Source organism: Ipomoea nil, unplaced genomic scaffold, assembly GCF_001879475.1.
Source record: "Ipomoea nil cultivar Tokyo-kokei standard unplaced genomic scaffold, Asagao_1.1 scaffold2854, whole genome shotgun sequence".
NCBI lineage: Eukaryota > Viridiplantae > Streptophyta > Magnoliopsida > Solanales > Convolvulaceae > Ipomoea > Ipomoea nil.
In genome coordinates, this window is record NW_017619282.1 from 140,995 (window position 1) to 155,179 (window position 14,185).

At 34.7% G+C, this 14,185-nt stretch overlaps 2 protein-coding genes across 3 annotated transcripts; one reads left to right on the forward strand and one right to left on the reverse strand.

The window, feature by feature from the left end:
* Positions 1–749: 749 nt before the first annotated feature.
* On the reverse strand, positions 750–5,687 carry LOC109160622 (uncharacterized GTP-binding protein At5g64813-like). Of its 2 annotated transcripts, XM_019308905.1 has the most exons (8): positions 5,369–5,687; positions 5,162–5,276; positions 3,848–3,939; positions 3,610–3,751; positions 2,944–3,248; positions 1,810–1,863; positions 1,595–1,722; positions 750–1,250 (listed from the first exon to the last, which is right to left on the reverse strand). In XM_019308905.1, exons 2-8 carry the CDS (start codon positions 5,250–5,252, stop codon positions 1,058–1,060), a joined length of 1,005 nt encoding a protein of 334 aa, XP_019164450.1. In that variant the 5' UTR covers positions 5,253–5,276; positions 5,369–5,687; the 3' UTR covers positions 750–1,057. The 2 variants fall into 2 exon arrangements, with proteins under 2 accessions (XP_019164450.1, XP_019164449.1); XM_019308904.1 differs by having other exon boundaries at positions 5,162–5,687.
* Positions 5,688–7,314: 1,627 nt separating this feature from the next.
* On the forward strand, positions 7,315–9,953 carry LOC109160606 (zinc finger BED domain-containing protein RICESLEEPER 2-like). Its single transcript, XM_019308882.1, has 6 exons — positions 7,315–7,540; positions 7,656–8,737; positions 8,968–9,129; positions 9,281–9,530; positions 9,629–9,686; positions 9,899–9,953. The coding sequence occupies exons 1-6, from the start codon at positions 7,315–7,317 to the stop codon at positions 9,951–9,953; spliced, it is 1,833 nt and encodes a 610-aa protein (XP_019164427.1).
* The last annotated feature ends 4,232 nt before the right edge of the window (positions 9,954–14,185 follow it).

The following is a 14,185-nucleotide window of genomic DNA, read 5'->3' on the forward strand; positions in this document are numbered from 1 at the left end:
AAACAGTTCACATGGGAGAAATCAAGAGATACTCCAACTAGATAAAAATAATACCATGGATCCATTAGTGACGAATATCAGCTTTTGTTGCCTACACAACCTACAAACAAGGTTGTGCACGTGTTTACTAAAAAATCATATCAAGATCAAATTTTTTATAGATATTACATTTTCTTAATTAAGTACCCAATATTACAATTTTCATAAGTAACTATTAATTCTTAATATTACATTTTGATTTAAAAGTAATATATTTTTCGTCATATATATTACAAAGTACAATTTTTTTCATAAGTAATTATAACCCTAAATATTACATTTTTCTCTCAAAAATATTACTTTTTTTTTTCTTATAAGTAATAAACAATTTATTCATAATTAATATTATATTTTTTAGCATAAGTATTATATTCTCATCAAGACCTGACGCCTCTCATAGAAGTTTCACAATAGACTCACTCATTATACAAAATAGTTCTCTATTCCTTACTCTTATTCCAAAAAAAAAAAAAAAAAAAAAAAAAAAAAGACATCAATGATTAAAACGTAATACTTTCAAAAATAAATAAATAAAAGAAATGTCATCCCATTCTCTTATTTACCCCAATCCAAACCCTAAAAATCAAGAAAAAATAGTCACTGTTTCTTGCATGTGAAAGTCAAACTACATCATCATAATGATGATGATGATATGAGTTGCAAATGGACAGAAGCTAGTTGATAAGTAAAAACATAAGACAAACTTGTAGCTCTAACCAAAAGATTATAAATTCAATATTCAATCCAATAGAATTGTGGTCCGTAAGACAAATCCCACAAGAAAACCCAAATTCCCTTGCCACTGAAAAGAAGAGGAAATTTTAATGAAGTTTGCAAGACACTGAACTGTTTTTCAGGGTGGACTATCATCATATCATACTTTTCACACTGAAAAAGAACACTTTGATGAGTTAAAGCTCTAAGAGAACATTTTACAGAATAACAATATCATCATAAAGACCAATATAAGCCAACTTTGAAGATGTACTCTATGATGTGACTAAAAGAATCAAGATCATTAAACATTAATATCTGTACGCTTAGATCTGGTGCTGCTGATTTCTTGGGAGCTTGTCAAAGCGAATCTGGGGATGCTATAATTATCGGGAGTTAACATTGGTTGCTGCGGATAAAGCGTGGGAGGTGGCGTGAGATTACGTTGTGCTGGTAGGGGAGGGAGTGCATTGTATTTATAAGGGTCCGCAATGAAACTGCAGTGAAGAGCAGGAAAAAAAAATAGAAATCAAATACATATAATTCTTATGTCAATGATAAATACCTAAGACAGAAATGAACAGCATAGAAACCAATGAATATGAGACTAATTCTCATTTCGAAAATGCCTAGTAGCCCTACATTTACTACTCACAAACTTGCCACTCCCCGGTTTTTTTTTTTCCATATCTTAACCAATTACAACTTGCCACATAGGGAGTGGCAAGTTTATGAGTGGTAGGTGTAGGGGTACTAAGCATTATCCTTCTCATTTAGATAGGGAATTAGGGATTTCAATATAAGAGGAAAATAAGCAATGATAAATGGTGTAGTGATGTACCTTGAACTTGAACTCTTGTATGAGTTATCCTCATCACTTGATATTTCACTCCGCTGCAATGGTTTGTGAACTGAGGTAGTCCAAGGGCTTCCGGGCAAGTCATCCGAAAAGTATCTCCTCCTTATCAACTGAGAACAGTTCCCAAGGGTACTTCAATATGCCAGTATAAAGACGCTATGTCATTATGATAGATGTATAAGGGAAAAAGTACAGACCATGCGAAAAAATTTCTGCAAAGCTTCCTTGTCATATCTTGCTTCTTTAGCAGCCTGCACAGTTCAAAATAAGAGTAAATATCAATGCATGGAGGCAGGGAAAAAGAATAACATGTTTCAAATAGTGGTTAATGATTATGTTCTTTCAAAAAGTAGATAGCATATTCACAGCATTCACTTAATCTACTATGTGGATTACTTGTGACAAAAATTGAATCAGTCTAAACCATGATCCTTTTTGTAGTTTAACCATGTAGCACTCTAACATAGAATATTAGAAACCTCTAGATTCACAATGTGCTAGGTTGTAACATATACCATCACCTTCCGGTGTCCATATCCTAATTAGTGAATGATTGAGCTCACTGGATAAACGAAAGGCCTGTTGTCAATATAGTGTCTTTTACAGAGAAATTTCAGAAACAATTGTAGAAATTTTTAATCTCTAGAATTAGCAGCAAATTTCACCTTCCCTTTATAACAAGAAAATGGTTGAACACGGCAGTCAGTTCTTTGAGAATTGAACTATATTTATAAAACAAAGGATAGAAATCATAGAACTAAGGGATATTCACAGGCACTGACCCAAATATCAATTAGGAAAATGAAGCAATGACAGATCTTTTGCTTAGGTGAAGAGGTTTGTCTATAAAATTCTTTTAGGAAAACTAATAGAACAAAGGAGCAAATACTTAATTTATTTTCAGCATCAGTGATTCCTTATTTATTTTTCTTTTTTTTTTTAACTTTTTAAAATTTTTTATAATCCAGTTCTTTTTACATGCATTATGATCCAGGAAGTGAAAATCAATGCTCTAACCGATTATATAAAAGAGCATGCTTAATAAAGAAAAGGATAATTAAAGGAACATGAAGAAGAGTGAAAAGTAAGTTTTATTATTACTATTTTTTTAAAAATCATGCAGGCATCATACTGCTAGCAATCTTACACCCTAAGTTATGTTTCCTTGACAAGGAAAATTATTATTCATAGCAAAAGGAAACAAATGTGCTCTACTAACTCGAAAATAAATAAATAAAAAACAGAAAAAAAAAAAAAAAAAAAAAAAAAAAAAAAAAAAGATAATGAAGCATTGAAGCAAGTTCTGAATAGGTTGTTAATTACAAATTTACCGCAAAAATGCCTCCATTGCCAGGGAAACTTTCAGTCAATGGAAGTTCTTCACTTGATGGCAGAAAACCCTGCTTCTCAACCCACTGCCGAGCTACATCAACAAGATTTCCACTGCTCCCTCTAGTGCCCTCTTTTGATGCAATATCCACTTTATTGCCAATGACAATGTAAGGAACTGGAAGGCCACCAGGACCTCCGGAAGCTAGAGGAGCTGAGAAGGTTCCTGTGGCTGCAATTTCTGCAGCCCACTTGTTCAAGCTTGACTTTGTCCTTCTTTGAGAGAGATCGTAGATAAAAACAACACCTAAACTAGAAATTTGATCAGAGGATACAAATTAAAATCATATATATTCTCTAATGAATTTTATCAAGATTTTTTTAGTGATTAACCAATGATATGCTTCCTAACATGAACGGAAAAGAATATGGCTGGAATGTGGGATAAGAAATAATCCTTTTTATATGTAAATCATAATTCTGAAACCATAACGATATGAAAACAAGTTCTGCCACAGAAAAAATAAATAAATAAAATTGTGCTGATGTTCTTTTGACATATTAAACTTAGGCTGCACTGGGATAGCATTTCCAACATATAATTGAAAGGGATTTTATTTTATTTTTTTCTTTTTGTTGAGAAAGCAGCAGTAAAAGGCATTGCTCACCATTGATTTGAGAGTAGAATAGAGATCGGCAATCTTTGTATCGGTCATGTCCACATATATCCCAAAGCTCAACAAAAAAGTCTCTTTCACTGTCGTTTTGGGAGCCACTTGATGAACTACCAGAATTCCCATAAGTAATATGCTACAAAGAATACACAGTAAAACGTTAAATATGACTGATATTGCATCTCAGCTCAACTAGAATTACAATTAGAGACACATTAAATGCACATCTTACCTTCACACTTACTGAACAACCAATTGTTTGAGGAGGGCGAGCAATGGAAGAGCCTTTCATAATCAGATGAACAAGAGAGGTCTTTCCCACACCTAACCAAAAATAGTGTTAACATGAAGGTCAATAACGAGGTCAAAGTATATGCCCGGCATGCATGACCATGCACAATTAATCACTGAATGTGAATCAGTAAATGTGGCACACAGAATTTGATACATTAAAACTTCATCAAGTATCAGCTAAAAATATCTAAAGCCATTCATCTTATAGTCAAAAAGTGTAATTCTACAAAGCAAAGGTTCAAAGCAGACAATAATGAATAGAATGCAATTTGGAGTAGGTTAGTTAATTACCCATTCAAATTTCACGCTTCAAGGACATTTACAGCTATTTTACATAAGAAAGTCCTTGTTGTGTTCACTCAACAATCAGTTCATAAAGTATTCTGGTTTCTCTAAAATATTTATCAAATTGGCTCTCTTAGATAGTTACTTGAGAAATTTGTAATCTTTTACACCGAGGTGATGATATTAACAGTATGCTTCTGCCAGAATAGGAAGTAAGAGACTTGTCTGCAAGTCATCATTCCCATGTAGGTCTCGCTTTCTAAATCAGTGATAATCTGTTGGAGACAAAAGCACTTGCACCAAAGAGAGGTGAAAATAAATACCAGTCAAGGGACCTAAAGCCTGTCCAAAGGAGCTTAAAAACAGTATCAAGGTGTCAACACCATCTCTGCACCACTTCCAAAAACCAAAATAGGCCTGGATGCATTTTTGGTTTTTGCTCCATTATATGCAGAGATTGAGCAGCATCCTTGAATCATCAGTACTTCTGTCTTCCACATGATTAGCCAGTGTTGCAAAAATCTGCCTAGGTGCCTTAATAAGGAATCTATGGATCATCTACTCTGCGGGCAAATAATGAAATTCCCCTTTTATGACCCCTTGCTTTTCTATATCTACCATCATCTAAAGCCAGACAACTTCTCATAACAGCCCTCGACTGAACATAATCTATCCACCTCCCTCCCCCACTCTTAATACCCAAAAAACGTTCCTATGTCATTGTGAATGGTAGAACTTTACAGTTCTAAAAGTTCTAGCAAACAGTTAATTTTTCCTGAAAATGGACCTAAACATAGAATCACCATGTATTCACATATTTCCCGCTCTTCAAGTAACCAAAAACAACTTACAGATTCCAACCAATAGAACAATAATAATTTCAAAATAGACAAACTTTAAAAAAAGATGCAAACAAGTTAATTTACACAATTTAGTGAACAAGAAATATTGGTTTAAGCTTGAGTACCTGAGTCTCCAACAAGAAGCACCCTGACCTGTCCACAAGGCGGACCGCCATTCTGCACTTTGCTCTCCCGCTCCCTTTCCCTCCAAAACATATTCTCCTGCTCAAGAAACCTCAACTATAAACACAAACAAGAAAAGTTCATCAAAAGGCTCCTTCGACTTTGAACCCAAAACCCATATCGCACACCAGCAATGGATCAACACTAACCCCCTTCAATCACCACCCAATAATACGCATCAAGACTTGAGTTTCTCCAACACAAGATTCTGAACTGATCAATTTCACAACTTCAGTGGTGGATCTGTCCTCCAGAAAATCCCCGGATGGGTCGAAGAGTAGTCTAAAAAAACGGTTTTTCCTACATACGAAGATCTGAACTGAATGGCCTTGATTGAAAACTCTTGAAGTTAAATTATATATGCATATAGATAGATTCGCATATAATGAAATGTGCCTGCGGGATTAAATGATAATTGATCAACAAATGTTGAGAAGCAAATCTGATGAGGAAAAAATGTTGAACCAATTCGTTAGTTAACACGCAGTGCGAAGGCGCGTATACGTGTCACCTACTTTGGCATAGATCTAAGGCCCAGAAAGAGATTTTTTTTTTTTGGAATAGGCCCAGAAAGAGATATTCTATCTCACAGCCCAGAAACAATTGGGCTTGGAGCTCGAGTACAAAAGCTCACCCCGCCGTAGGGCTGTGCAATACCCGAACTACTCGAAGAATTCGCCCGACCCGAACCAGCGCTCACCGAAGGGAGATGAAATCTGACGGGTTCGGGTGATATCCGAACCGACCCCAAGCAACGTGGCTATTAAAGACGGACGGGTAGGGTTAGGAAATATCCCATCCGAACCCGTCCGAGATCCGAAATATGGCCTAAGTATAAAACGTTGCGTAGACCTAGGGTTTGCCATTCTCTCATTCTCTGACTCTCCACTCGGCCACTCCCCACTCCCCAGAGCTTCTTCTCGAAATCTCCTTAGTCTCCTACTCTCCTCTAGCCATCCCCATCCGATCTTCAGTCCTTCTCATCTAATCTTCTTCCATAATCTCCTTCTTCTCCGGTGAATCTCTGATTCTCTGAAGTCTGAACTCTGAGTCTCAACTGAGAGTATCTGAAGTCTGAGAGTCTGAACTCCCCTTCGACTCCTTCGAGGCTTCGAGTCTTCAACAGTTCGACGGGAATCTTGTGGAAGTGTCTGTGGCTCTGTGCAAACTGGAAAGACGGCAAGAAGGAAGAAGCCGGACGGCAGTGGAAGTGGAAGTTTGACGCCTTGAAGCCGTAGATCTCAGAGGGAACCTTTGAGAAAACAAGTAAAATGTAACTCTGTCATTTTTTTTCTTATTTTCCTGTTGCATGTTTGTGAGTTTGTCTGTTTTGTTCTAGTTCTATGATGTTGCATGCACCCTAATTTGTAACTGAACCCTAATTTTTAAGGTTTTTTCACATACGTGATGAATTTGTGCTTATTATGATATGTGTTTGTAAGTTTATGGTTAAAGGACCCTTAAATTTGTTATTTCAAAATGTATGGTGGTGGTGGAAGTGTGGAACTGTGGAAGCCTACTGAATTTGTAATTGATATTATGAATTTATGATGTCCATGTTGAATGCTAATAGTTGACTGTTGGAATTTGCAAATTGGAATGAATACTGTTGAATGTTGTTGAATACTTGAATTGTTGATGGGTTGATGGTTGATTGTGGAAGTGTTAAGCCCTAATTTGTGGGCATTTCCATAAAATGATGAGTTCATGATTCATGAATCATGACTCCTGATTATGGAATGAATTTGTTAATGTGTTATATGTAATTATGTATGTCAATACTCAATACTAAGTGTTTACTGTTAAGTGTTAAGCCCTAATTTGTGGGCATTTCCATAAAATGATGTGTTCATGATTCATGACTCCTGATTATGGAATGAATTTGTTAATGTGTTATATGTAATTATGTATGTCAGTACTCAGTACTGAGTGTTTTCTGTTAAGTCCTAAAATCAGGAGTCCATAAAATGAGGAGTTCATGAATCATGAATCCTGATTATGGAATACATATCACTGTGACAGACTGACAGTGTATGGCCTTATGTGTGCTTGTGTGAAATTTGAATCCTATTTGCTCATCCATAAATCTTTATAGATGGAGAGCAATCAAAATATAAGTGGAAGTGGAATTGGACCTCTTCCATCTTCAACAGTGGATGAACAAGGAGTACAAACCCCAGGCATTGAGACAAGTGCTCAACAGCCTATGGCCACTCCTAAAGTTCCTGCTGTTAAGAAGAGGAAGGAAATAGAGTCTAGATCCATAGTGTGGGAGCACTTTGAACAGATCAAAGATCCTGAAACTAAAAAAGTGCTTAAAGGCAAATGCCTTTATTGTGCAAAAGAGTATTTTTGTGAAACTAAAAAACATGGCACATCATCATTAAGAAATCATATGGCCAGTTGTCTTAAAAATCCCCATTCAAATGATACAAGGCAGTCTCTACTCACATTCAACACTCTGTCCACTTCTGAGGGGTAGAACAGAGGCTCCTGGGGGTGTTTTGGGGACATGGGTGTTTAATCAAGATGCCATTAGGAGTGCCCTTTGTGAGATGATAATCATAGATGAGCTCCCTTTTAGGTTTGTAGAGGGCCAGGGGTTCAAGAGGTTTATTCTGGTTGCTTGTCCTAGGTTTCTTATCCCTTCTAGGTGGACCATTTCTAGGGACATCTACCAAATATTTCTTGATGAGAGGCTAAACCTTAAGAAGTTTTTTAGAGTGGGAACTCAAAGGGTTAGTCTAACAACAGATACATGGACTTCTGTCCAGAGAATCAACTATATGTGCATTACTGCACATTTTTTAGATGACCAGTGGAAGCTTCATAAAAAAATTATATCCTTTGTCCCAGTTTCTTCTCATAAGGGGGAGTACATTGCAAAAGCCCTAGAGAGTTGTTTATTAGAGTGGGGAATTAAGAATGTGTTTACTGTAACAGTGGATAATGCATCCTCTAATGACACAGCTATGGGGTTTTTTAAGAGTAAACTGTTATCTTGGGGTTCTTCTTCTGTTAAGGTTCAGTACATGCACATGAGGTGCATAGCCCATATCCTCAATTTAGTGGTCCAAGATGGGTTGAAGTTTGCAGATGAGTCAGTTAAGAGGGTGAGGGATGCAGTGAGATGGGTTAGGAACTCACCAGCTAGGCTGACAAAGTTCAGAGAGTTTGCTGAACTGTTTGGTGTGGAAGCTAAATCTGCTTTGCATCTTGATGTCCCTACAAGGTGGAACAGCACCTACATTATGCTCAACACTGCAATTCAATATCAAGTAGTGTTTGATGCATATGAGAGAAATGACCCCTCTTATTCTGCTGACTTGGGGAGTGCTCCTACCTTCTTGGATTGGTGTTCTGTGGAAAGCTTTGTGAAGCTGTTGAAAGCATTTTATGATATGACAGTGAGGATCTCTGGTTCACTTTATGTCACATCCAACACATTCTTCTCTGAGATCTCTGATCTTAGTTGCATGCTTGAAGCTATGGTGAACTCTGAGCAAGGGACTGAAAAGGTAATCTCATTTATCTTTCAATTTGTTTGCTTATTGTTTTTTGTATTTCCTGTAATTCTGTAAACTAATAAATTGTTTTTTTTTTCTGTTTTAGGCAATGGGGACACAAATGAGGAACAAGTTTGACAAATATTGGGGGAATCCAGAAAAAATGAACTCTATCATTTTTTTTTGCCAATATTCTGGACCCCAGAGATAAGTTGGAGTACATGCCTCATCAATTTGTCCAGTTGTATGAAGAAGAGAAAGGCAAAGCTTGTTTTACCAAGGTCCAATCTGCAATGGCTGCTTTATATGATGACTATGCAGCTACATACTCTCTTAGTTCTACCCAGACAGCATCCTCTACTCAAGCAGTCCAGTCTGAGGCTAACCAGGCTACTACTTGTACAGTTGGTAGGCCTCAGTCATCTTTGAAGAGCCAACTTAAAAAAAAAAAAGAGATTGGAAAGTAGTGGAAGCAGTAAGCAAACTGAGCTGCAAGTATACTCAAGTGAAAGTCTTGTGGAGGATGATGAATCTGTTGCTTTTGATGTGTTAAAGTGGTGGAAGAGCCATAGTGAGAGATTTCCTATTCTCTCCAAAATAGCTAGAGATGTCTTTGCAGTTCCTATCTCCACAGTTGCTTCTGAGAGCTGTTTTAGTACATCTGGAAGGGTACTTGATCCATTTAGGAGTTTCTTGACTCCTAAAATAGTGGAAGCACTAATATGTACTCAAGATTGGTTGAGGGCACCTAATCAGCCAATCCAAGTTGAGGAGAACCTAGAGGAGGTTGAAAGATTAGAGAAAGGTAACACTTATCGCTTTCTTAGTTACTTTTTTTTATTCTACTAAGTTTATTTCCTTTTCACTTTCTTTCTTACTTATTATGTTTTTTCACTTTTGCAGAATTGCCCACTGGAGCTTCATCTACTATACCATCAATGTTGCCTACAATCACTGTAATGTTTTTAATATCAGTTTACAATGTGTTCATTTCTTTATTGAGTTTGATATTCTGTTATGTACTGATGTTGTTGCAAGTGGTGTTTAGCCTCTAATTGGCTTGGCAACTTTCTGTTATTGATTTGTTGCTGCCATTAGATGAGTTGAGCCCAATTTTGCCCATTTCTCTGCACTCTGGAATTCTGGTATAACTCTTCCTTGTCCTGTTTTCAGTTTGAATGTATTTGTTTTATTTGGTGGCTATGATGAAGCTTCCACTATTGTCTGAATAAATGGAATGGAGTTGGCCTGGTATGTTGCCAATATGTTAATATAACACATTCATAGCAATTTGCCCACATTCTTACTTGATATGGAAAAATGCACTCTGAGCCACTTAGCCTAGTGAATAATTGCTTAGTATTGTACTATTGTTACTCTAAATGTCTGATTGTCTGTTTTCTAAACTCTAAACACTAATATCATTTTAAGTTTGAATACTAGCAGGAAGAAGAATAGATTATCTAGATGACTAGATTAGTGTTGATTTTGCTGAATTGCTGAAGAAGAACTGAAGAGTACCGGTACTGACAGCTCAAGTCTATGATTTTTTGTATAATCATTGAAATTCGAAAATATGTAATTATTAACTTAGTTTGAAACTGTTATAGTTGTATACTTGTATGTTTTGCTAGTTGCTACGCTATGGTAATGAAACTCAGTATTATTTTTATCTATTTTAGAATTTAGAATTTTTTTTATTTTAATTTATTATATCCGATTTCAATCCGAAATCCGACAACGGATATCCGAAATCCGAACCTATGAAATCCGATAGGATCTGTCCAAAAAAATAAACGGATAAGGGGGTACAAATGAAATCCGAAGTCCGATCGGATGGACGGATTGGACATCCGATCCGTCCGAATCCGACCGATGCTCAGGCCTACCCCGCCGCCCTACAATCGTTATGCTCAATCGTTATGCCATGGAACCGTGTTCACCATCCGTGGTGAACACGGTCCCAACAATGTTAGTGCACCGTTATCTTTTCTTTTGTTTTTTTTCCTTAATTAATCGCGTGACTTTTCTTATTCATTTTCACATTTCGCGGTTTCACTTTAATTTGAGGTGAGCAATGATTTCGGAGATTCATAAATTATGAATCCATGCCTGCACATTCACTTTGGAACCATGCCTACACATTCCCGTCCGAAACCATGGCTGCTCCTCTGTAGCGCAAGCTTCTTCAACATTCACAAATTATGAATTTTCTATTATGAGATTATGAATTTTCTATTATGAGATTATGAATTTACAGTAAATTCATAATCTCATAACAGAAAATTCATAATTTAATAAATGTTTTTCTTTTATGCGATTATGAATTTTCTGTTATGAGATTATGAATTTACAGTACATTCATAATCTTATAACAGAAAATTCATAATCTGACCAAACGCGCGCTGTTAACACCACATTCGCAATTTTTTTTTTTAACGTAAAAACGGCGCTGTTTGGATCCGTGTTCACCATTCATGGTGGACACGTTTCCATGGCATAATTTGTTTATGCCATGGACCCATTGTCCAGTATGCATGTTGGACACGGTAACGGTGCCGTTAGTGGCACTGTTATCTTCCACTTTTTCTTTTTTTTTAAAAAAAAAATTCAGACTTTGTTATAAGAGTATATGTTCATTATTTTATCACTATATGTTCATAATTGTAAGTTCATAATGTCAGAGTTCTGTGTTTATAATTTCATAACTGTACATTCATAATTGCATAACTGTACATTCATAATTCCGTAACTGTACATTCATAATTCAATAACTGTAAATTCATAATTTTTGAAACTCTATGTTCACAATTTTAGAGCTTTATGTTCATAATTTTATCACTATATGTTCATAATTGTAAGTTCATAATGTCAGAGCTCTGTGTTCATAATTCCATAAATGTACATTCATAATTCCATAACTGTACATTCATAATGCCACAAACGAATAATGCCGTTAACGCCGTTAACGGCGAGACAAAATCAATTTTTCTTTTTTTAACTGGAAGGCCGCGTTTTCCCTTAAAACGATGTCGTTTTGGACTCATTGTGGATACGAGTCCACAACATAATTTGCGCCCGCCCTACCAATCGTTATGCCATGGAACCGTGTTCACCATCTCCCAACAGTAACGATGCACCGTTATCTTTTTTTTTTTTTTTCTTAATTAACCGCATGACTTTTCTTCTTCATTTTCACATTTCGCGGTTTCACTTCCTCTTCGCGCAAGTTTCTTCAACATTCATAAATTATGAATGTGCAGGCATGGATTTATGAATGTGCAGTTATGAAATTATGAATTTTCTTTTATGAGATTATGAATTTTCTGTTATGAAATTATAAATTTTCTTTTATGAGATTATAAATTTTCTGTTATGAAATTATGAATTTTCTGTTATGAAATTATGAATTTTCTGTTATGAAATTATGAATTTTCTGTTATGAGATTATGAATTTACAGAAAATTCAAAATTACATAACTGTAAATTCATAATCTCATAACAGAAAATTCATAATTTAATTAATGTTTTTCTTTTATGCGATTATGAATTTTCTATTATGATATTATGAATTTACAGTACATTCATAATCTCATAACAGAAAATTCATAATCTGAACAAACGCGCGTCGTTAACAGCACATTAAATATAAAAATAAATAAAAAAAAGTTTCCCGTAAAAACGACACCGTTTGGACCCGTGTTCACCATTCATGGTGAACACGTTTCCAGGGCATAATTTGCGCCGCCCTACGAAGCGTTATGCTGTGGAACTGTGCCCACCTTGCATGTAGACTCATAATTTTTATACTGTAGATTTATAATGTCTATACTGTAAATTCATAAAATCTATACTGTAGATTCATAATTTCTAAACCATAGATTCTTAATTTAAATACAGTACATTCATAATTTTTATACAGTAGATTCACAATTTCTATACTGCAGATTCATAATATCTGTACTGCAGATTCATAATATATGTACTGTAGATTCATAATTTTTAAAATGTATTGTTATCAAATTATGAACATATAGTTCTGTGATTTGTGAATACAAAATTCAACAATTGGATATATGAACATCGAAAATTATGAACATATAGCTCTATAATTATGAACATATATTTATAAAATTATGAACATATAGCTCTATTACATGTTCACAAACCTAATACTGTAGATTCATAATTCTATATTGTAAATTCATAATTTAAATACAGTAGATTCATAATTTCTAAACTGTGCAATTGCAAAGAGAGAAACGCCGTTAACGGCAAGTGAAAACCAATTTTTTTAATTAGAACGGCGTCGTTTTCGTTGAAAACGACGCCCCCGAAAACGACGCCATTGTGGAACTGTGCCCACCTTGCAAGGTGGACACGTGCGCACAACATAATGTTATTTGTGTATTCAATGTACATTATTTGCTATTATTAAAAAATAATGTACTTTTAATATTCAAATAATGTACTTTTTCATTTGCAGTCAAAACAGTTGTGTGACCATAGTCCACCCAATAATGATTGCCCACTCAATATGCTTAACCATGATAGACCATATGCCAACTGTAATTCTGTATACATTATACAATATAAGAGGGTGTTTGGTAGCGAGGATAGTTTGAACTTTCTTGAAAAATCATTCCCGCATTTGGTGCAAACTTTGGCTTGGAAAAGTTCAGATTAATGGAATCACATTCCATGATGTCAAGGAAATTAAGTAAATCTCACTAAGGGGGTAAGATTATTTTTCCCAAATAACTGAGAATTTATCAAATTTATTTAATTGTGTTTTATCCTTTTTGAAATCAAATTAAAAGTATTTTATAAATATAAGAAATTTATCTCTTCACCATTACACATTGTCTATCAAAGAAATTTACATTCACGTACATAATTAAAGTTTTTCGTAACCTAATTTACAATAAATAAATAAATAAATAAATAAATAAATAAATATATATATATATATATATATATATATATATAACTTGATTTTAATTTCTGTGTATTTAATTAATTAAGAAAATAGTCAAATAAGCCCTTAAATTTTACCTAAAAAGTCAATTAGACCCTTAAATTTTTAAAAGTTACAATTAAACCAACAAGCATGTTCAGGTCATCCGCTCTGCATGTAATAATTCGAGATTCGCTCTCCGCATTTTACTTTCCTCATTTATCTCTATTTCTTAGTGTATAAATAGATTAGAGTTGTTGCTTTTGTAACTCACTCAATCATCAATATCAATTCATTATTCATCAACTCTCTCCTCTCCTTTCTTTCACGTGTGTGTGTCTATATATATATATATATATATATATATATATATATATATATATATACATACATATTCAATTATTCTTTTATTCTTTATTTTGTCATTTATATTTTTTCTCTATTATTTAACTTCTAAAATTCTCAATTTACGATTGAGAATTTCTGCATTATTCTGCTATATT